The 22,915-nt window shown below is 42.2% G+C and overlaps 1 protein-coding gene across 11 annotated transcripts in view; it reads right to left on the reverse strand.

Moving 5' to 3' along the window:
• Ehmt1 (euchromatic histone lysine methyltransferase 1) overlaps positions 1–22,915 on the reverse strand; it is a 148,291-nt gene that overhangs the window by 78,431 nt on the left and 46,945 nt on the right. For 8 of the 11 annotated variants that reach the window (XR_010064648.1, XM_017591873.3, XM_063284055.1 and 5 more), the window contains exons 2-4: positions 13,902–13,968; positions 10,994–11,550; positions 4,822–4,993 (exon numbers count right to left, since the gene is read on the reverse strand). Coding sequence is in view for 10 of the 11 variants with exons in the window: in XM_017591873.3 (XP_017447362.1) it covers positions 4,822–4,993; positions 10,994–11,550; positions 13,902–13,968 (796 nt within the window). In the remaining variant the exon portion in view is untranslated. The remainder of the gene's footprint in view (positions 1–4,821; positions 4,994–10,993; positions 11,551–13,901; positions 13,969–22,915) is intronic. The other 3 variants (XM_063284053.1, XM_006233619.5, XM_039105344.2) reach the window with 2 other exon arrangements.

Raw genomic sequence — 22,915 nt, forward strand, 5'->3', positions numbered from 1 at the left:
ACTTACATCTTCCTGAAGTAGAAATCACTACCCATACAGCCTGTGTAGGGTTTCAGGCCAAGGGGAACCTGTTCATCTCTGCTCGAGTTAAACTCAGTAGTTCATCAGGAGGAAAAAGAACAGAGTCTTCTGTGATAATCATCACAGTTCTATTAAAACTTAATGTCTAGAATCAGAGAGCCCTGACCCCCAATGAACAAGGAGGCATACAGAAGGATGCAGTCATGAGAAGCACAACAGGGTGGAAGCTGTGCCAGCATTGCATCTGCATACGTACTTTACAAAGGAATAGCTCCCTTTCTGCCACACTAAGAGTGGCCTTGTCTGTCTCCTTAACCTCTGGTTTTCCCAGAAGTCTGCTGTAATGCCCTCAGAGTTGAGCTTCTGTAATGCCAGGGACAACAGAAGATACAACACTGACAGCGGTAAGGCGAGACGGTGAGGCGGGGCCTGCTTCTCTCTGAGAAACGCGTGCAGATACTTAAGTTCTGGCTTCTTCAAACTGGGAAGTGGGACAAGCCTGAAGTGACAACAGGAAAACAACTTGGGCTAGAGAAGAATCTGTAACCAAGAAGCAAACCAAGCCAGCCAACTGCTGCAGCATATTACAGTCACATTTGAGGCCACTTCAGCAGGCGCAGACTAACATGCTAATTAACCACCGGTTTACCGAGAAAGAACACAACCTAAAGGGCAGGACAAGAAACAATGAATGGAAGGACTGATGAACAAATAGGGTACCTAGTTTTTAAAAGGTCCTATCAAAAAATAATGAAAGCTGGGGCTGGAGAGATGGCTCAGCGGTTAAGAGCACTGACTGCTCTTCCAAAGGTCCTGAGTTCAAATCCCAGCAACCACATGGTGGCTCACAACCATCTGTAATGAGATCCGATGCCCTCTTCTGGTGTGTCTGAAGACAGCTACAGTGTACTCATATGCGTAAAATAAATTTTAAAAAAAATCTAAAAAAAAAAAAGAAGCAAAATAAACATGAAGGTTTTTAAAAAAAAAAAAAATAATGAAAGCACACAACACAAACACTGACTTTAACCCTCCTTGCCATCCATTCCTTATATATGCAAGTGTAATTCTATATGACTCGGAAAAGTATAAAGTTTAATCGTTCAAAACCAGTAACACTGACATAGACAGCCAAAAAATAGGAATGTGAAGCAAAGACATAATACCATGCTCCAGGGGTTGGGGATTTAGCTCAGTGGTAGAGCGCTTGCCTAGGAAGCGCAAGGCCCTGGGTTCGGTCCCCAGCTCCGAAAAAAAAGAAAAAAAGAAAAAAAACATGCTCCAATGAAGACTGTGAGCTCCCTAGAAGCAATCAATTCAGGTCAGCAAAAGGAAAGGAGGAGAACCTTGGACATCCAGTCCAACCACAAGATCTTCAGAAAGTAAAGGGCTACTCCATAGAGTGGAGATAGGCACCTGAACAGTGCTCTGCACAGTCAAACCCAGGGCAATTCATATAATGAAATAATGATAATAGAATAGAGCCTAGAGAATCAGAAGAGAGATTACAAATTGCTCTGGCTTATTTCTTTTTGGTTTGCTTGTTTTTGAGTCAAGGTCTCAGGTGGGTCTTGAACTTGAGTCTTCCTGGCTCAGCCTCTTAAGAAGGCTGGGATTAAAGGTTTTGCCCCACCAAATACTTAGCTTACAATTTAGATCTTCAAGATCTCAAAGATCTCCAAAAGTCATGGGTTAAAGGTTAAATGGCACTATTAAGAGGTGGTAACTCTTTATGGGACCCAGTGAGGTCTTCAAATCCCTGAAGGCATGACTTCCAAGGAGATTTGAATCAATAGGCTACAAGTTTAGGAAGAGATTTTAGATCAAAAAGTAAGATAGAGGGCTGGAGAGATGGCTCAGCAGTTAAGAGCACTGACTGCTCTTCCAGAGATCCTGAGTTCAAATCCCAGCACCCACATGGTGGCTCACAATCGTCTGGAATGGGATCCGATGTCCTCCTCTGGTGTGTACTCATACATAAAGTAAATAAACAGTAAGGTAAAGGGGAATGGAGAGATGTCTCTGTGCTCACAAATACTTATTATTCTTGCAGAGGACCCGCTTTTTGCTTTTTGTCCCCTGCCAACAAGGCAGCTCACAACCATCAGTGAGGCCAGTGCCTTGATGTCTGTGCAGCGCCCTCTTCTGGCCTTCTTGAGCACTGCACACACATGATCGAGAATACATGGAGGCAAGATACTTACACTTATGAATAAAATAATACACTTTTAAAAGGTAGAAGACAACTACAAAGGAAATGTAGTGCCAACCTCTAGCCCCACACATATAACTAATACCTACAGAACACACACAAAGGATAGCTGGATGGGAAAATGAACACTTCCTCCATTGGAAAGGTAACTAGTAGACAAAAAGAGAGAAATGGAGATAGAAAACAAGCGAATGGCCTGATCTTGAAGGACCACTGCTTCTCTAAGGACAATTTAAAAAAAGAGCAACTTTATAATATTTGGCCCTAATAAACTCAAAGGTCACCAAATCATGACGCCTATAATCTAGTCTATGACCACACAGATTGGAGAATACTAAGTAGGCAAAGCACATCAGAGAGGTTGCATAAAAAGACTTAGGGTGGGCTTCCTAAACCCACAGCCAGGCAGACAGAGACTGGGAATATGTGTATTATAAGTAGCAGAACATAACACGCAGGCGGTTTTAGGACCCAAGGCTAGATTTGTTTGATTTGTATTAATAGGAAACCAGCAAAATTGGGCAATGTACTAAGATTAGATGATAATAATATAGTAAAATTAATATCTGATTTTCATTACAACACAATACTTACTCAAAGAATGTCCTTAGTTTTAGGAACATTGAAAAACAAGTATGTGAAGTGCAAGTCTGTAACTAGCAGCTTACATTTGTGGTTTAGAATAAAACAAAACACAATAGAAAATGCTGGCCTAACTAACTGTGCCTTTTGATAAAAAGAAAACAGGACACACTGGAATCCTTTGCAACGTCCACAACTTGGCTGAAAATATGAAATTGCTTTAAAATTAGTTGTTAATGGAGCCACAACCCTGTTATCACAATACTCAGGAAGCTAAGGCCATAAGAAGGTGAGTTCAAAGCCAGCCTGAGTACAGAGTGGGGAAAGACAGGAAAGAACAGAAAGGCTGACAGGAGAAAGGGAAAAGGGAAAGTAAAGTAAAGAGGCCAGAAGGAGGGAAAGATGAAAAACACTTTAAAAGTAAAAAGGGGAGGGCAGGGGCTGGAGAGATGACTCAGTAGTTAAGAGGACTGACTGCTCTTTCAGAGGTCCTAAGTTCAATTCCCAGCAACCATGGTGGCTCACAACCATCTGTCATGGGATCCAATGCCCTCTTCTGGTCTGTCTGAAGACAGCGACACTGTACCCACATACATGAAATAAATAAATTTTAAAAATAAAGGGGGGGGGGACAGGAAAGATGACTTGGGGAGTTGCTCTCTCAGAGGATCCAGGTTTGATTCCCCAACACCTACACAGCAGTTGAAACCACCTGTAACTCCAGTTCCAAGGGATGCAACACCCTCCTCTGGTCTCTGTGGGCATCAGGCATGCACATAGTGGTACAGAGACATACAAGCAAGCAAAACACTCATGGGGTGGGGGGGGCAGTGGCCAGTTGAACCTTTCTAAAATAAACCTTCCAGATCACTCCAACTTAAAATCTTCCACTGGTTCACGATAGAAAGGGTAGCTCATCTCCTCCGCAGAACCTTCTATGTACATATGACATACAGACTAGTGAAAAAAAAGCCGGGTTGAATCTAAGGCATCTGTCACACAGAGACATAGAAGCTACCTAAGAGGTATCCTTTGGGACCTCCTGTGCTATCCCACCTCAAATAAAATCCTCTCACTATTGGGTTGGAAAGATGGGTCATCAGTTAATCACAAGTATAGTTCTCACAGAGATCTCAGTTTGATTCGCAGCATCCAGGTCAGATAACTCAAAACTGCATATAATTTCAGTTCCACAGGATCCAATCCCCTCTTTTGGCCTCCTTGGGTACCCTTACTCAGGTGCACATATCTACACAGAACCATAATTTTTTAAAAAATGAATAAAGGGGGTTGGGGATTTGGCTCAGTGGTAGAGCGCTTACCTAGGAAGCGCAAGGTCCTGGGTTCGGTCCCCAACCCCCCCCCCGGGGGGGGGGGGATATGAATAAAGAAGCTGAGCATGGTGGCATATATCTTTAATCCCAGCACTTGAGAGACAAAAGAAGGTAGATCTCTGAGTTGGAAGTCAACCCGGTCTACAGAGCTAGTAACATGACTAGGGCTACAAACAAAAACTCTGTCTGGAAAAAATAAAATAAAATAATACCAATAATAAAACCAAAATAAAATAAAAATAAATACATAAGAGAAGTCTGACCTCCCGCCCCAATAATAATCAAGCACTAGTCCACTTCTTCCATTGACAAACCCTGTAGTAAGCCCAAAATGAGCAAAGTTCACAGTTAAATTGCTAGCAATGAACTCTAGAGCCCAAGGGCAGCTCTCTGCACCTTGGCCTAGCACCTTAGTGACTCCACCAGCACCTCACTGTCTTCCACTCATATGTTGCAAGATTTCAGTAAGAAACACAATGTACATCTTGAGGTTGAAAGCAAGTCAGGAAAGCAAAATAAAATAGGTGTCATAAACTCTTGAGGGCAGAGGGCTTCTTAGCCGGGTGATACTATCACCTTCTCTTCAAACATGCCCGGCATCAACTGCCTGGAGAGCAGCAAGCTCAAGACGCACATGGGGAGTGGGAGTGGGGGACGGGTTGACCCGATTACCTGTCTGGGACTTTGTGGTGGCCATGTAGCATTGATTCTGAGGTAGCGACTGGTGGAGGGCTGGGAAAGTTGGTAAAAGCTGCTGTCGTCCACATTCAGAAATGTTTCTGTTGATATCCTCTTTTGGTTCCTTATGGTCTTGAACTTCTCTATGGTCTTTACTGGCTGCGTGCTTCAAAACAAAAAACAAGTCATTATAACGACTTCAAAAGGACATGGTGACTGGAATAATATACATCCAAAACCCAATCCTTTTTTTCATTCATTCCTATTTACTAAAAGATAGGCCATTGTGGAGGAAGGCAGAAAGTCCACAAATCTGAGAAGTACAGCTCTTTGCGAAGACCCAAACTCTAGAACTATAGGAGTAGAACACTCAGTCCTACCATCCTCTGCTGGATCAGGTATGAGACAGCTGACTTCACAGTTTAAATGCATCTCTAGGAAACAAGTCATTTAATAATTCCTCTCTTGTCACAAGGGTGTCAATTCCATCCCAGATACCAACTGAGAGAGGCAGGAGGGTGGAGACTCACAAAGAAAATTCCTATTTTTGTAAGTTGTCCTAAGGAGTAGGTAATCTAAAATAACATATAGTCTTCACTGCGGAAGAATAGTGACTTGGAGGCACTTAGATAAGAAGCCTACTAAAATTCACCAGGCAGTGGTGGCACACACCTTAATCCCTGCACTAGGGAGGCAGAGGCAAGTGGGTCTTTCTGACTTCAAGGACAGGTTGGTCTACATGGCAAGCTCCAGGACAGTTAGGGCCTGGAGAAACTCTACTTTGAAAAGGAAAAAGAAGCTAAGCTGTAAAAGTAGAGGAGGAAGTCTTGCTACCATATTGCTGCAACACCTGCAGGCAGAGAGACAGAGAGGAAGGCTAGACCTCTCCTAAGGGCAGGGCCATTGCTCGATCTCCTTAACTGGATTTTAGTCTAGCTTCCTACAAGGCAGTAACCTGTGATACCCTAACAACCCTGCAATAACAAACCCTCAATGCTTAACACTCCTGCCCTTACTCTAGACTGCCTTTACATCACTAACCCTCCCCTCTATGCCCATAAACTCACAGATGTTTTGGAATGAGTTTAAGCAGCATACAATTCACCTTGAACTAAATTTTATTGTTACAAGTTACACAGGTAACTGCCTGATAATGTAAGGCATTCAAAGACAAGGCTTTCTTCAGCACACACAGTTTCTGAAATCTAAGATATCCACATATAAAAGAATGAAGTATGACAGGTGTGGTGGTACAGGACTTTAATCCTAGCACCCTGGGAGGCAGCGGTAGATGGATCTAGGCCAGGGCCTAGTGAGACCCCATCCTTAAAGAAGAAAAAGGGCTGGAGAGATAGCTCAGTAGTTAAGAGCTCTGGCTACTCTTACAGAGGATCCTGCCTCAATTTCCAGCAGCCACATCGTAGCTTACAACCATTTGTAACTCCAGTCCAAGGGGAATTAAACACCCTCCTCTGGCCTCTGTGGGTACTGCAATGCACATGGTGCACAGATAGATATGCAAGTAAAACATGCATATGCAAAATAAAAGGTTTTTTAAGTTTAAAGAAAGGTATCTGGGGCTGGAGAGATGGCTCAGTGGTTAAGAGCACTGACTGTTCTTCCAGAGGTCCTGAGTTCAATCCCCCGCAACCACATGGTGGCTCACAACCATCTGTAATGGCATCCAATGCCCTCTTCTGGTGAGTCTGAAGAGGGCAACAGTGTACTCGCATATATAAAATAAATAAATCTTAAAAAAAAAAAAAAAGAAAAGAAAAGAAAGGTATCTGAATATCCTAGGAGATATTGTAGCACACTCCTTTAATCCCAACGCAGAGGAGGCAGAGGATCTCAATGAGTTTGAGGCCCAAGTGGTTACACACTAGGTTCCAGGCCAGTGAACCAGTGTCTCAGATGAATTGGATGGATTGAATGGATGGATGAATATAATCAAATAAAAAGTAAAAATAAAAAAGAGATAGAGGTGAAAGGAGACCTCTTACCTCATACCATATACAAGAGAGAATACACCCACACACACACACACACACATACACCCACCCACACGCACCCACACACTCGTTACCCCCAATTTCCACCCCCAAACACACATATAGACACATCCCCTTCTCATCCACCTACTAGCATTAACTGGTCAGGATTCTACCCAGACAGAACTGGGCAGCAATGTGAGTTCTCAGACTGACAATTCATTGCAATCAGAACTCAACACTGAATTCCATCATTAACAAGAACCAGGAGCTCCAGTGGCGCAATCGGTTAGCGCGCGGTACTTATACAACAAGAACCAATCTCTCCCATATGGCATGGTACAACCGTCTCCCACTACACATCTAAATTGAATTAGTTAGAACATGTAGGATCTGCAGAAGCAGACCCAGAAAGAAAAGCAGAGAACTACTACAAACAACTCATAAAAGCATGTATAATCCAAACAGGAATGAAGCTGGAGAAACTTTAAAGATCTAGGTCAAGGGAAGAGCTCTCACAAAGGATACCAAGAACACAGCCTTGAACATAAAATTGGTCAGCTGAATTAATTGAAATAACACATCAAACTTCAGTTCATCTAAATGAAAAACTAGGGTAAGGTGGGAAGCAACTGTAAGACTAGCAGGCAGGACACAGAGAAAAGAGCTGCTGCACACCATGGCAATCATACTCTTAACACAGAATAGGAAAAATTATCTCCAGGCAACCTAAGTACTCATGACAGCTGTAACTGCCCACAACTGGACACACTAACTCAGAAGACAGAAGCAGAAAGATCACTGTTTGAAGCAAGCCAGGTCTGCCTAGCAAGTACAAGACAAGCCCTGGACACCTAGGAGGGAATGAAAAGAGCAGGACCGGGGACATGAACAGATGTGAATGGGACAAATGTCTCATAACTGACAGGGAGCCTCACTGAGAGAGAGTCCTTACCCAGAGATCCTGGAGCTGAGAATTTATTTACCTCAGTGGTAGAGGGGCTTGCCTACTGGGTTGAAAACCAGCACTGAGTATATAAAGGGTAGGAAAGGGAAGCAAGAGAAATCTTAAAAGATTATAAAATACTTTATAATAAAAGGTATTTATCCATGAACAATAGAGTCGGCAAATGAGCACAGAGAAGAGCAAGTTCAAGACATGCAAGTCCAATCCTGGCGAGGCACTGACACAGACCACCAGCAGCAGCAGCAGCAGCAGCAGCAGCAGCAGCACACAAGCTGGCAAGGACACCAGAGGCCAGGCAGCTCCAACAGTAAAGCTTGATGTCCACTACAACGGATGACCTACATTCAATCTCCAAGACCAACACTGTGGAAGGACAGAGCCAAGTTCTGCAAGTTGCCCATGTGACTATGGCACACATGTACTGTATAGGTGCAAACTTACTCATGTATAATAAATGAATAAACAAATAAAATGTAATTTTGAAACTTTTCAAATGAGAATACTGGAAAATGCACATATATGCATTAATATTATGTCTTAAGCTTCCTGTTAACTTTCTTGGGTCTTTTTCTACTATCATATTCTAATATATAATTTTTAATAGTCTCAGAGTCTTTCTTTTACTATTATTATATTTTAATTATACATAACAGGATGCATTATGATATTTCACATATACATATAATGTATTCTAAGTATATTCACCCTTTGTTATCCTCTCTCTGCTTTATTTGTGTTTTGTTTGGCTGTTTTTCTGAGGCAAAAATTCCTCTATGTGTCCCTAGCTGTCCTAGAATTCACATCCACCCATCTCTATCTCCTGAGTCCTGGAATTACCAATTACCTCACTTTGTTTTCTTAAAAATGTATAGTTAATTATATGTAGGTGAGTTAGTCTGAATATGAGTATGTGGAATCAATGCAGGTCCCTGAGGCAGCCAGAAGCATCTGAGTTCATGGAGCTAAAGTTACAGGTGGTGTGACCCACGTAATACAAATGCTAGGAACCAGCCCAGGGTCCTCTGGATGAGCAGCTACCAAGGGAGGGCGCATGGTCTTTGTGCTCAGAGACACGTAGGAAACCAGGATATTAAACACACATAACTGTCTCTTCACAGGAAGAAATGCACAGCCTGTTTTCTCCCCAGAAGGCTGGCAACAGCTATGTTAGTGGCCTGGTGACTACTGTGATATCTGTAGAGCCAGCCACCTGTTTATCTTAGACTCTAGATTGTTGTTTCTCAGTCAGTAGAATCTATCTTTGCGGGAGATGTTACATGTGTGTTACAAATGGCGCAGACGTAGTTAACAGGCTGGTGACCTCGTATGGCCAGGCAATACAGACTCCTCCATTTAACAGGCTGCCAAGCTGAAGACCAAGGTGACCAACTGGTGCTCCTTAAGGTTGAAGCGCATGAATGCTTGGCAAGAGGGCAGAACACCTGATGGCTGTGGGACTCCATACTGCAAAGTGGTCTAGTGGCAAGCAGCCCTACCCTATACCCAAGTCAGTGACTACTGACACACACATAGCACTTGGGCAATCTGCACCAGTACCACAAAGATACTCCTGCCACAAGCACTCTTGCAAAAAAAAAAAAACAAACAAACAAACAAAAAAACAAAACAAAACAAAACAAAAAAAAAACCCATCAATCAAAAGCTGTTGCATCAAACAGAACTTCTCTGAGAACTCAGAACCCTTAAAGACTGTGGAAGAATTGTAATGTCTCTACCAACACATCCGTCATCATCATGTCTCTGCATCTGTGTATGAAAGAAGGAAGGGGTGTCAATCTATACGTCAAAGATTAATAATGCTAGATTTTGTTCCCAAATTACTTCCCCACCTGATATTTTGAAAGACTCTCTCAACTGAACCTGCAGCTTACTGATTCAGTTAGCCTGGCTGGCCAGCACAACCGAGTCTGCCTCCTTTCCTCCACAGTGACACTAGAAGCACAAGCATGTGACACTGTGCCCAGCTTTTATGTGAGCAACGTGGGAGAAATTCGGGTTCATTTTCACTCAGCAAACACTTTACTCATTGACCCACCTCTTTAGCCTCATAACTGTGTGTGGTAAGATGAAATATGAGTTGAGCATGGTGGCATATAGCCACAACTTCAGAATTTGGAAGGTAGGGGCAGGCATAACAGGAATTTGAGTCTGAGTCCTATTTGAGCTAAGACCCTATTAAAAAAAAATTAAAATTAAAATGACTAACCAGAAATCTAGAGTATTAAAATACAGGTAAAGGGGGTTGGGGATTTAGCTCAGTGGTACAGCCCTTGCCTAGGAAGCGCAAGGCCCTGGGTTCAGTCCCCAGCTCTGAAAAAAAAAAAGAAAAAAAGAAAAAAAAAACAGGTAATATTGTAATACATCTACATTTAATACATCTAATACATCATGCAGGAGGTAGAAAATAGGCAAGGAACCATTATACAAGGACACAAAAGACATGGTGCTCACACAAGGGATTCTCTGGGAAGGAAATAAGCAACCACACATTATACATTACATGTTTCTGGAGCTGACCTTACAAACCCACAGACTGACAGAATCCTGAGAAAAAGTTCCAAGCATAAAGCCCCAAAGGCTACAAAGAAAACAGCAAATGGTCTGCACATGTAGGGCACTAGGAATCACACTGGAGCGTGACCGTGAATGTAGAATCCACCCAGGCTAAACCCATATCGGGAAACAAAATAGCAGTACTCCATTCTAAAACACATAGGCCGAGTGCTACAGAGAGGGAGGCAGTGCGCTCACTCGGGGCCACAGCACAGGACACATCTTGCTCTCAGTAACCCTGAACAAGGCAAGCCTTTCAGAAAGGGCAGAAGAAAAAGTAGTTTTCCGAAGGCAGTGGTGGTTCATGCCTTTGACCTAGTACTCAGAGGCAGAGGCAGGTGGATCTGTGAGTTGGAGGTCAGCCTGGTCTACAGAGCTAGTTTCAGGACAGCTAGGGCTACGGAGAAAAACCCTGTGGGGGGTAGGGGTGGGGATGGGGGGTTGTTGTTTCTTGACAGATGACTCATCTTAGAATGAAGAAAAGCCTTTTAAAAAGCTGCTGTGGTCTGCCTTGGTTGTGCCTGTTGTCTACCTACTGATGACGATGGCCATTAATTAGCTTTTCCCATTGTTGAATAAAGTCTATTAGTTTTCATTAATGCAAAGGAGGAGAAAGAAAAGAAGACAAAATTACCAGGCCCAGGATGGACTTCGGCATGGTCTTGCGTGCCCTGTGAACCCTGACATCAGTGCCCGAGGCTGTAGGCTTTCTGTCCTCTGTGTCTGCACTCCCTTCCCCAGGCACAGTGGGTGCTGTGGTTGGTGTCTGAGGAAGTGCACTTGGAGTCCTGCACTTACTGGCTCCTCCAGGAAGCGTTTTTGCGGCATGACCAGGAAGCGAGGAATTTAGAGTGTTGGGAGTCCTCAAGGGCTGTCCCTGCAGGGCTGGTTTATTTAAGAAATATCCATTGCTTCCAATGACAGACGTCTGCATGAAGTCGTCAGCTGTAACATGGTTTTGCTTCCCCACTTCTGTGTCTCTTTCTGAAACCCCATTTTCCGCCACCCGAGATACTCTGTTGGTGCCTTCCTGTGGGCTAGCTCTTGTGTTCTCCTGAGTATGTTTGGGTGCATTTGGATGGCTGATATCGCCACTCTTTTCACAAGACCCATTGGTTTCTCCATCTGCAGCCATAGGAGTCTCTCCTGCTTGCTTCTCTGTGGAACCTTCATCAGCAGCCATAAGTGTATCTGTGAACATTGAAAGGAGTGTCACAGCTTCTGGGACCCATCAATCCACATAACTATCAGTATAAATTACAATTTCTTTGGCTGGCACACATAGAGCTGTCTACAGTTCTGGCATGTAGCTCAATGGGAAAACACATGCATGTGCAACATGTGCAAGGCCCTGGGTTCAATTCTTAGCACAAGGAAAGAATGGAAGGAAGGAAGGAAGGAAGGAAGGAAGGAAGGAAGGAAGGAAGGAAGGAAGGAAGGAAGGAAGGAAGGGAGTGAGAGAAAAAACCTATGCCTGTCTACAAAAATCATGTCTCATATGCAAACATTTAAAATTCTAATTTATTTTTTTAAAAAATATTAACTATGGTTAAGTTTGAGAAGTCAGCCTATTTAAAAAATGCTTGTAGAGGGCTGGAGGACTTAGAGGTTAAAGAGCAGTGGTTGCTCTTCCAGAGGTCCTGAGTTCAATTCCCAACAACCACAAGCAGATAAGCAGGCAGGATAGGTGTGTTTCTTTCTCTCTGCTCTTGGTCATAGACATGATATGACCAGCTGCTTGAGTTCCTGCCCTGACTTTGAAAAATTATAGTCAATAACTTAAAATTCAAACCCTTTCCTCCCTTAAGATACTGTTGTTGGTGTGTTTTACCTCAGCAACAAAAATAAAACCAGGAAAATCCACTCACAGAAAAGCTCATAACCATCTGTAATGGCATCTGATGCCTTCTTCTGGCATGCAGGGTTACATGTGGCTAGAGTACCCGTACATAAAATTAAAAAAGAAAAGCTAGATGAGATTAGATATGAAAAAGGCAGAACTTAACAAAGTCAGTTGGTAAGGCATTCAGAGGTGACAGATAAAGTGCTTAACAGAAAACATACATGTGACAAGGAGTTTTCTATATCTGCCTACCCAACAGACCTACAGAGGCTGAGAACCTACTGTGTGAAGAAAATTATCATGTGATAAAACTAACATCACATCAGAGAGAACACCAACAGTCTAGGCAAAGGAGAAAAAAATTTTAAAAAGTGAGCTGATACTTAGGGAATAGTAAAGCAGTGTTACATACTTGAAGGGGAGAAAAAAATATATGAATGAGTAACACAAGAGTTCCAGGCTATCTGGTACTATATATTGAGACCCTACCTCGATAGATAGATAGATAGATAGATAGATAGATAGATAGATAGATAGATAGATAGATAGATAGATAGATGGATGGATGGATGGATGGATGGATGGATGGATGGATGGATGGATGGATGGATGGATGGATGGACAGAGAAAGAGGAATATATATATATATGTTTTTTTTTTGAGGAAAAATTATGTATTGCATATTTTTAAAAGGACAAATGCAGATAAATATTTCAGATTAAACCATTAGCAAGACAAAAGGCAATGGGGCGTCACATTTAAACTGCTCAGGAAAAAAACAATTTAGGATTATTACATATAATGTCCTTCAAATGTGCCAGTCAGACAACAAGGGCTGAGAAGATTAATTACTGCACTGATGAGTTTTAATCGTCAGCTTGGCACAACCTAGAATCACATGGTAAAGAATCTTAAAAAGGAATTATATAGACCAGGTTGGTCTGTGACATATCTTTGTAGGACTGTCTTTTTTTTTTTTTTTTTGGTTCTTTTTTCGGAGCTGGGGACCGAACCCAGGGCCTTGCGCTTCCTAGGCAAGCGCTCTACCACTGAGCTAAATCCCCAGCCCCAGTAGGACTGTCTTAACTGTCAATTGATACAGGAAAACCTAGACCACCATAGCACCACCCACAGACTGGACTATACTAGAGTACAGAAAGCCAACGAGGAGCAGACAAGCAGGCAGGATAGGTGTGTTTCTTTCTCTCTGCTCTTGGTCACAGACATGATATGACCAGCTGCTTGAGTTCCTGCCCTGACTTCTGAAAAATAATAGTCAATAACTTAAAATTCAAACCCTTTCCTCCCTTAAGATACTGTTGTTGGTGTGTTTTACCTCAGCAACAAAAATAAAACCAGAAAATCCACTCACAGAAAAGCAACATAAATAAGACTGACAATACAGAATAAATAGTCACTATTAAAAGTGACTGAAAGTCATACTGTGTAGACAAGCTCACTGACCAGGCATGAGACAAACCTGTCATGCAAATCTAAAACTGAAGAGTGAGTGAGAGAAAAGGGGGGGAGGGGTTTGTGTGTGTGTACATGCAATGTATATGGGTCTGTTCAGGAATGGGAGAGCTTAAAAATTATACTGTAACCCTGGATAAATTCCAAGAAAGTAAAAAGGCTGGCGAGATCATGGGAAGGGTGCATGCAGCAAAGCCCCTCTCCTGTCAGGGGACTTGGTCCTTACCTTCCCTTAGCAGTTCAGTTTTCATGCAGCAATCCTGCTTGGTCTCTTGCTTGGCCAGAACTGCCTGCTGGAGGGGAAGAAAACAAAAGACAATGGCTATCAACATCAGGGGCACAAGTCTAATCAAGGACAAAAGTTTTCATCTTCCCACACAGGGTTTACTAGCCCACCATTAGCACAATCCCTTCCAGGAAGAGGACTGACAGTCAGAAAACAGTCCCCTGGAGAAAATGCCTAATCTGTCAGCTCTGAACAGCACTCATGTTTGTTTGTTTGTAATTTTGTTTGTTCAAGACAGGGTTTCTTTGTATAACAGCCCTGGCTTTCTTGGACCTCACTACAGAGACAGGCTGATCTCAAACTCACGGAGATGAGATTAAAGGCACATACTATCCCCACATCTGAACAGCATTCTTAAAAATGTGTTTATATCTTTCTTACATCGTTAGAAATCTGAAATGCTTCGGTTCTATTACAGCAATTTACTTTGCTATGCATCTGTTAGCTCATTTCATTTACCTTAAAATTCATTTTGTTAATGCTGTTTAATTATTTCAAGTGTTTGACATCTATAAAAAAGTCACAGAGAAAGTGAGGTTGAAGAGATACTCAAATGGTTAAGAGCAATGCTGCTCTCCCAGAGGGCTGAAATTCAGTTCTCAGTACCCCAAGAGGTGGTATATAATTGCTCTAAGTCCAACTCCAGAGGACCCAATGTCCTCTTCTGGATACCAAGAATACACACATATACATAATTAAAAAAAAAAAAAAAGCAACAACAACAGGTCTGGGGCTAGAGAGATGGTTCAGTGGATAAGAGTACCTCTTCCAGAGGTCTTGAGTTCAATTCCCAGCAACCACATGGTGGCTCACAATCATCTGTAATAGGATCCAATCCCCTCTTCTGGTGTGTCAGAAGACAGTGATAGTATGCTCACTACATGAAATAAATAAATAAATCTTTTAAAAAAAAAAATAGGTCTGGTGTAGTGGTACACACGTTTAATCCCAGCATTCAGAGGGCAGAGAACTCTATGAGTTCAAGGCCACCCTAATCTATATAGCAAGTTCAGGCCAGCCAGAGTTACACAGTGAAACTCTATCATCATCATCATCATCACCACCACCACCATCACCACCATCATCATCATCATCATTTAAAGTTACAGAAATGGGTAAATAAAATTCAATTAGGCACTTAAGTTACTGTATTGGTCCATGTGGAAGGATATAGTATAGTTCCAAGGCCTTGAACACCAAAATTCCACACTCTTCCTGAAGCTAAAAAAGACTTTCAACTTGTAGAACCTAAAGGTATGATAACCTCTGCAGGAATATTTTCGTCAAAAACTATCTAAACTCTTTCTTAGAACAATTACAATGAACCTTCAGCTCAGTGCTAATTCCACTTTACCTGATCTCCCAAGAGAAGGATCATGCTCTTCTCTGCACCCAAAATCTGTATTACACAGAATCTAAAAAAAAACCTAGTCTTAATGTTCTCTCTGCTAGAAGCAAGCACTTGTTATGCTAAGTACTTCCCAAATACTCCTCTTGCCAACCAGTTATCCTCATTATTCCCACCAGAGAAACACAGGCCATCCCCACTTAAAGAAAAGGGCAGGAGGACATTACTTTCCCCTTCCAACCCAAGGCTGGCCACACACCTCTTCTAAGAAGGGCCGACAGGTGATTTTCAGTGTAGTCTAAACCTAAGTGTTTTTAGGTGTCTGCACAGACACTGAGGGAACTCATAGAAGGAAACCAATGGATGCTTAGAGCCATCTTCGCCAATCCTTGGACTGAAGGTCAGTCAGGACCACTAAGAGCGCTGTCTAGTTCACACACATGCAAGCTCTCAGTGGATGTAGATAGGCCCTATACCACGCCCATCAGGCTCAACTGGGAGTTCTGAGTACAGATCAACTAAATGTGGTTTTCCATCGTCGCAGACTGGGCAGCAGTGACAGCAGAATGACAAAAGGAAACGTGAGGCCAAATCAATCTGCAGCACCTTCTCAGAAAAACTCATCACCCCTTATGATAGTTAATATGCATTATTAACTAGACAGGTTGGGCATATTTAAGGTATTTTCTAGATTAGGTTAATTGAGGTGGTATGACAGTTAGCTCTAATTGTCAACTCGACACAACCTAGAATCACCAAAGAAGAGAGCCTAAATGTGAGATTGTCCACATTGGGTTAGTGTCAGAACACAGTCCACAAATGGAGACATAAGAAGGGAACTCTGAGTGCTTGTGAGAAAACTTCAAGGGGAAAAAAAAGACAAGCATCTTGTGAGCTCAGTTTCTTCAAACAACACAGAAGTGTTTTGATGTTGTGCTTTGACGCCTCTCCCAGCTGTAGCAGATGGAGTGAGTCTACTTTGTTCATCACAACTGGCTATTACTACTTGCTTATACGCCTCTGGTGGGAAGCCCTGCTACTTAAGATCAACGTCTACTATGTCCGGACAGCTCCTTTGAGCTCAGCACAATATGGAGGTCTCCCTTTTCCAGCAGGGATTCCCCTTTTCTGACCTTATCTGGGGAGCCCGACCCCACATCCTCTACCTGAGGAAGGTTACATAGTCCTTGGCAAACCTTCATGTTCAACTTTCTCTTTCCCTATAAGAACCTACCCAGCAAGTATCTGTATCCCTGCAAATAAGGCATTCACAGTACTTCACTCCAGCCAATGCTTTGTATTCACCTGAAAACTCCTACCCGCACCCCAATGTCCACCATGAATAAAGTGTATGCACACAAGGTGTTTCACTGAATATTGTTGAAAAAGGCCTTTGTCTAAAAGAGCTAGTAACATTGAAATCCTTGGAGAACATCCCCTCCACCCCCCACCTCCAACCCCAGGCCTTAATCCCAGCCAGACTGGGATCCTGCAGACCCCACCCATTCTAGACTGCAATTCATTATTCCAGGGAGAAAGCAGAACCCAAACCACAGCTGGTACTCAACAAAAACATACACATGCCTCTGTGGAAAAATATGGTTTGCCACATTAACACCTCAGGGTATAAATTGTCTGATCCTCTGAATAAAGTGGGCTACATTTAGTTCACCTCATTTTTAGTCTTCACTTTCCCAGGCCCCACCTCCTAGCAGTGAACAGGATGGCCTGTGAAGAACCATCTTAGGTAACAGATATGGAGAAATGAATGGCAAGCATGCTCCCATTCATTTCTTTCTACTTGTGAATGTGGAAGTGATATGAGTACTGAACTCTCCCTCTCCTAAGGAGCTCTTTTTGCCATGAAATTTTATTACAGCAACAGAAATGAAACTAGACCAGGTGGGAAGGCAGAATTACATGAGGTGAAATCCTGGGCTAACTACAAAGAAAAGAAGCAAACCAGCTAAACTAATCTCTCTGCTTTTTCACTGACTTCAGCATGACCAGTTACACCCATCCCATCACCACTGCTTCCTTACTGTGGTAGGCTGACTCCTCAAACTGGGGTCAAAACAATGCCTTACTTCCTTAAGTTGTTCTGGTCAAAATTTTGTCCTAACAGCAAACAAAATAACTAATATACCCCACTCCTGCTTCAGGAAAAGAAGCAGAGACAATACCTTGGCAAACACACCCATGCCCAGCTGCCTCCCTTACCCATCTGGCTTCATGAGACAGCAATGGTCTATACCGCTAGTCTGTCCACAGTAGTCAGCAGGAAGGAGGAGAAAGAGTTGGCAGGGATTTCCCAAGAGTCAGCAGAGGTATCCTGCAAGACTCTCCCTCAACTTACATATCTGCTCCCCACAATACTGAGCTGATAGCACTCTAGGAACACCCAGATACACCATCAGCACTAAGAGGTCAAGAAAGTTACAGTCTGGACAGGAAGGCACCCTGTTTCCTGTTCTAAAGGCCTCATTGTAAAAGTTTGGTCTCGAATTTGTGGGTTAGTGAGACATGATAAAATCAGAAGGGCTTCAATGTAAATTAATTGTTAAATTCAGGTGTGACTTAGTTGGAGGAAATAGATAACTTGATGCACTCATGAAGAATGTGATGGTCTCCAGCCTTTTCCTGTCCTGCTTCCTGGCTGCCATGGGATGAGCAAGCACAGGCAGCATCCTCTGAGAAAGACTGCTGAAGAGTGGAAACACAGCACAAGAGCACAGCAATGCAGAAGCTCAAAAGAGAGGGACTATAATAACCCTCTAACAATACGAAATAATTAATGTGTAATTAGCAAATGAGGAAAAACTTCTTTATATTAGAATGCCAAACAGTTATAACGAAAAGAAGATGGGAGTTAAAAGTCACCACTTACAACACTTCCAAAGTCACCATTTTACCAACACCACCATACTGGCTCCGATTTAATGCATTCATGAATACTAAACCTACTGAATTAAGAGTTTGTTTTTTAGAGACATATAGCTATGTTATATATACATCAGGTATAGTGAGTGGTCTACACCTGTAATTTCAACATTCAAAAAAGGTAAAAATTATTTTGCATCTGAGTACAACCTGAGCTCATAGCAAGACCCTGTTCCTGACACACACACATATTCTCTCTCTCTCTCTCTCTCTCTCTCTCTCTCTCTCTCTCTCTCTCTCTCACACACACACACACACACACACACACACACACACACACATACACACACAGAGTCACACACACACACAGAGACAGAGACAGAGAGAAACATAGAAAGAGAGAGACAGACAGATGGATGGACGGACAGACAGATAGACAGAGGGAGAAAGAACTGTTGAGGCCTGCACCCCACCCAATAGCTGCAGTCATTTTGTTCCGTGCCCCCAGCTATTCCATATTTTTGCTGTAACATGCCTGCCAGTCACTGACACAGAAGTGACCTGACTCAGAGCAAGGTCATGCTGACCACTTATCTTGTTATGTTCTATAGGTTCTGTAGGAGGTTTGTTAATCTTAAATTCCACCAAGCTTTCCACAGGCCCATCAAACTAAGGTCAATATGAACTGTTATATCTAAAATGGCTTAAGCCAGAGACAACCATCAGGTAAGCACTTCCTGCACCCAAATATGAACTTACTGTTTGTTTGTTTGTTTGTTTGTTTGTTTGTTTTTTCCCTTTATCAGCTGACACAGAAAGATGTTTGGGGTCTCAACCTCAGATAATTCTGAGCTACATCCCTGATCAATCAGTATCAGGGTGTGTGTTCAATAAATCATCCCTCTCTCTGACTGAGACTGGTGTTCACATGGTTTGTAGGGCGACTCCCTGACCCAAAAACAAAAGCAAAACTCAAGAATATTTTCATCATATCAAAGCATTCTTAATTGCAATGAGAACAAAAAACAAAAACAAAAAAAAAATTATCTCAACTATAAGGGAAAATTCACAACTGACCTTGACAAAGTCAGTATCTTATACTTGATGAACACATCCTATATACAATTACACTTGTGTAGTTACCTCATGATGTGTAACCTGGAACCAATTACACAGAAGCACATGGCAAATTCCAACTGAGGAGTCTTATAGAAATCAGGTACTCTATTCTTTTCAAAAATGCTCATCTAGAAGCTAGAGAGGTGGCTCGGTAGCTAAGAGCACTCACTGGCTGCTCTTCTAGAAAAGTCAAGTTTGATTCCAGAGGACCTGAATTCAATTCCCAGTACTCTCATGGTAGCTTACAATTGTCTGTAACTCTAGTCCCTGAAGATCTGACATTCTCTTCTCATCTCTGCAAACACAAGCACACATGGTACACAGACCTACACGTAAGCAAAACATGCATGCATAAACCTTATAGTAAACATTTTCCACTATGATGGTAAATGCATGTGTATCTGAGTATCGGTACGCAGAATGAGGTCAGAAGTAACAGCTTTCAGGATTCAGTTCTCTTCCTCTGCAGCAGTTTCAAGGGATGCAGCTCAGGTTGTCTGGCTTATGCAGCAAGCACTCTTACTCACTGTGTCATCTCCCTGACCCAGCCTTTCTGAAACAACCAACCAACCAACCACTAAAAACAGACCTTCCAGAGACATTCCTAAACCTAAAACGCTGCTCTGCCCTTTTCATTCTTTTGAACATTTATTTGTGTGTGTGTGTGTGTGTGTGTGTGTGTGTGTGTGTGTGTGTGTGTTTTGCACATGTGATGTGCACAGATGTCTTCAAACTCAAAGGACAGGGGCTAGAGAGATGGCTCAGAGGTTAAGAACACTGACTGTTCTTCCAGAGGTCCTGAGTTCAATTCCCAGTGCCCACATGGTGGCTCACAACTGTCTGTAATGGGATCTGGTGTGCCTGAAGACAGCTGCAGTGTACTTATATATAGTAATAGTTAAAAACAACAACAACAAAGGATACCTTGAAGAAGCCAGTTCCCTCCTACTACTACTCGAGCTGCAGGGATTGTTTGGCTTTGCTGTCTGTTTAATGTACATCGGTCTTCTGCCTGCAAGTGTGCCTGTGTGAAGAGGTCAGAACTCCTGGAGCTGGAGCTGCCATATGCATGCGGGAATGGACCCCTGGTCCTCTGAATACCAGTCAGTGCTCTCGCCATTTCTCCACCTCCCTGACTGTTTTTAAATAAAGACAACATATACTAGCATTCAATTGAATGAACTTCCCTCATGAATGACACAAAAGTATCGCTTTTCATCTACAAGGCTATTTACTTATCCTTTGCCATTTTAACATAAAATGACTTTTCATCATCATAATACAGTTAATGTAACTTTCACAACAGATTTAAGATGTTTTTAAAAAGTCAGTGTTTATTATTAAACTAAAAATTTTCATACATTATTAAGTTCAAATTGATTAAAGGGCCAATTGCATCTTGCCAGGAAGATGACCAAGCATTCCTGGTATCTAACTGTCTGTTGCCGCCTAACTTCATTGCATCTGCACATCATGCATACCTGACATAACATGACAGCTTCCTGCACAGAGGGAAGTCAGGGTACATCTTCAGGTAAGGCTCCCTGCCCAAGTCAGCATCCCAGGTATTTATTTGCCCATCTATTTCTGCCAAACTGTTGATTTTAAATTTTACTAAAGTCTAAGGAAGAGAAATATAGAAACTCAAAAACATGCTACCCTTTGCAAGATTTCTAAAATTCAAAGACAAATAAGGATTAGATGTACTTTGGATAATGTGTACTAAATTTATTCAAAGAGAAGTGTATGAAAATACTAGTATTTGTATACCACTTACCCACACACACACATCTTCATTTTGTGTTCTGTTTCTGAGTCAGGTCTTAATTCTGTAGCCCAAGGCTGGCCTCATACTTGCAATTCTACTTCCTTAGCCTCCCAAACACTAGAGTGACAATTTCTACTCTCATCCCTGGCTTAACTTTGTAAACGAAAATCTTATAAACAGGAAAGAACTAATGGAATTGTTTCAGCTCTAAACTGGAGCAGATGCCTTTGGTATGCCCCAAAGAGAAGACATCTACTCGGCAGCTACCAGAAAACCTGACACAAAAATGGGGACTTCTGAGTGGTGAATGCTCCTGCCCAGCTGTAACTAGGTCTCCAAGAACACTACCCTTACTGCTTTACCTTAAAAACACCAAAGCTGGGGTTGGGGATTTAGCTCAGTGCTAGAGCGCTTGTCTAGCAAGCGCAAGGCCCTGGGTTCAGTCCCCAGCTCCGAAAAAAAGGAAAAAGAAACAAAAACAAAAAAATAAAAAAAAAAAAAACACCAAAGCTTTGACACCCTTCCAAGGCTGGCTGCCACAGAACTAATACTTAAAAGGACCAATCCTGCTGTCCACAGCACACTATGCTATTGTGTGATCTGCCTTGTCAACAGTCCACAGGAGACAAAAAAAAAAGAAAGAAAAGAAAAAATGTCTATGTTTTCATGCACCTCCTTCAGGGAATACCCTCCCTGTTAAGGTTAATGACTCCATGATAATCAGAAACAGCAAGATGTATTCCTCAGCAAAATGGTAAATACCATGACCTTCAGGACAGCCCTTAAGCCTACAGGAAAAAAACTCTGAAAACATGAGTTCAAGAATATATAATTTCTCAACTATGCAAAATATATGAATGCAGTATGATTGTATGAGGGACTTTACAGACCTAGAAGAACAGAGACGCTGCACTGTCAAGCCAACTGTCAGAAAGATATTAAGATTTAAGGAATGGTGATCTCAGAGCAAGATCCCACCCAGCTAAGTTTATTGTTTGTGCTTACAAAGGCAGGCAGATTCTCGAGTTCAAGATTAGCCTGGGACAGAATGAGTTTAGGTCCAGGTGTGGTAAGAATGGTCACCCAGCAGCTACACTTATTGTTTGTGCTACCAAACACAGGCAGATCTCTCAGTTCATTTGCTATGGTTTTTTTAAGAAAAAGAAAAGAAAAAAGAAAAAAACTTCCTGTCTCTAAGAATCAAGGAGCTAAGGTCCTAAAAATGCTGATTCATGGGATAATCAAAAGGGAACCTAGGGTAATGATTGAATTGATATGTAAATAAGACTGGGCTTTGGTCTGCAAGAGCTGAGCTATCTAGAGAGCCAGCTCAAGCAGAACACAAGCTTGTACCCAGGAATGGATTGGAGTCATCTTATACCGCTCCCTAATACTCAGTTTCCTGAGGAACCCTTTCTAAGCCAAGGCTGGTCCTTGGCAGGACATTACTGAAATTTGGTTCTATCGCACCATTTCCTTTTGTGCTGATTAAGAATTAGTTAATCACATCATATTGTGAGGATAAGCTCCTACCAATGAAATGAAAAACAACATGCACTAGGTCAAAAGCTAAATGAATCTTCCATGCCAGTGGACTTGCTCACCAGATACTCTTTGCAAAAATAAAATTACCTTCCCAAGTTACTTCCACTTTGCTGATTTGTCTCTTTGTTTGACACCAGGAATATTCTAATATTCTTTTCCAACACACCCTCAATGCAATCAATTTATTCTTCAACACCTAAATCTACCACCGTGTAACCTGCTATGAACTAAGTATTAAGTCAGCCAACTAATTAGCAGCAGTAGTTCTTGGTGGGGAAGCAATGGCTTGATTCT

The sequence above is a fragment of the Rattus norvegicus genome, chromosome 3 (genome assembly GCF_036323735.1).
Source record: "Rattus norvegicus strain BN/NHsdMcwi chromosome 3, GRCr8, whole genome shotgun sequence".
Taxonomy (NCBI): domain Eukaryota; kingdom Metazoa; phylum Chordata; class Mammalia; order Rodentia; family Muridae; genus Rattus; species Rattus norvegicus.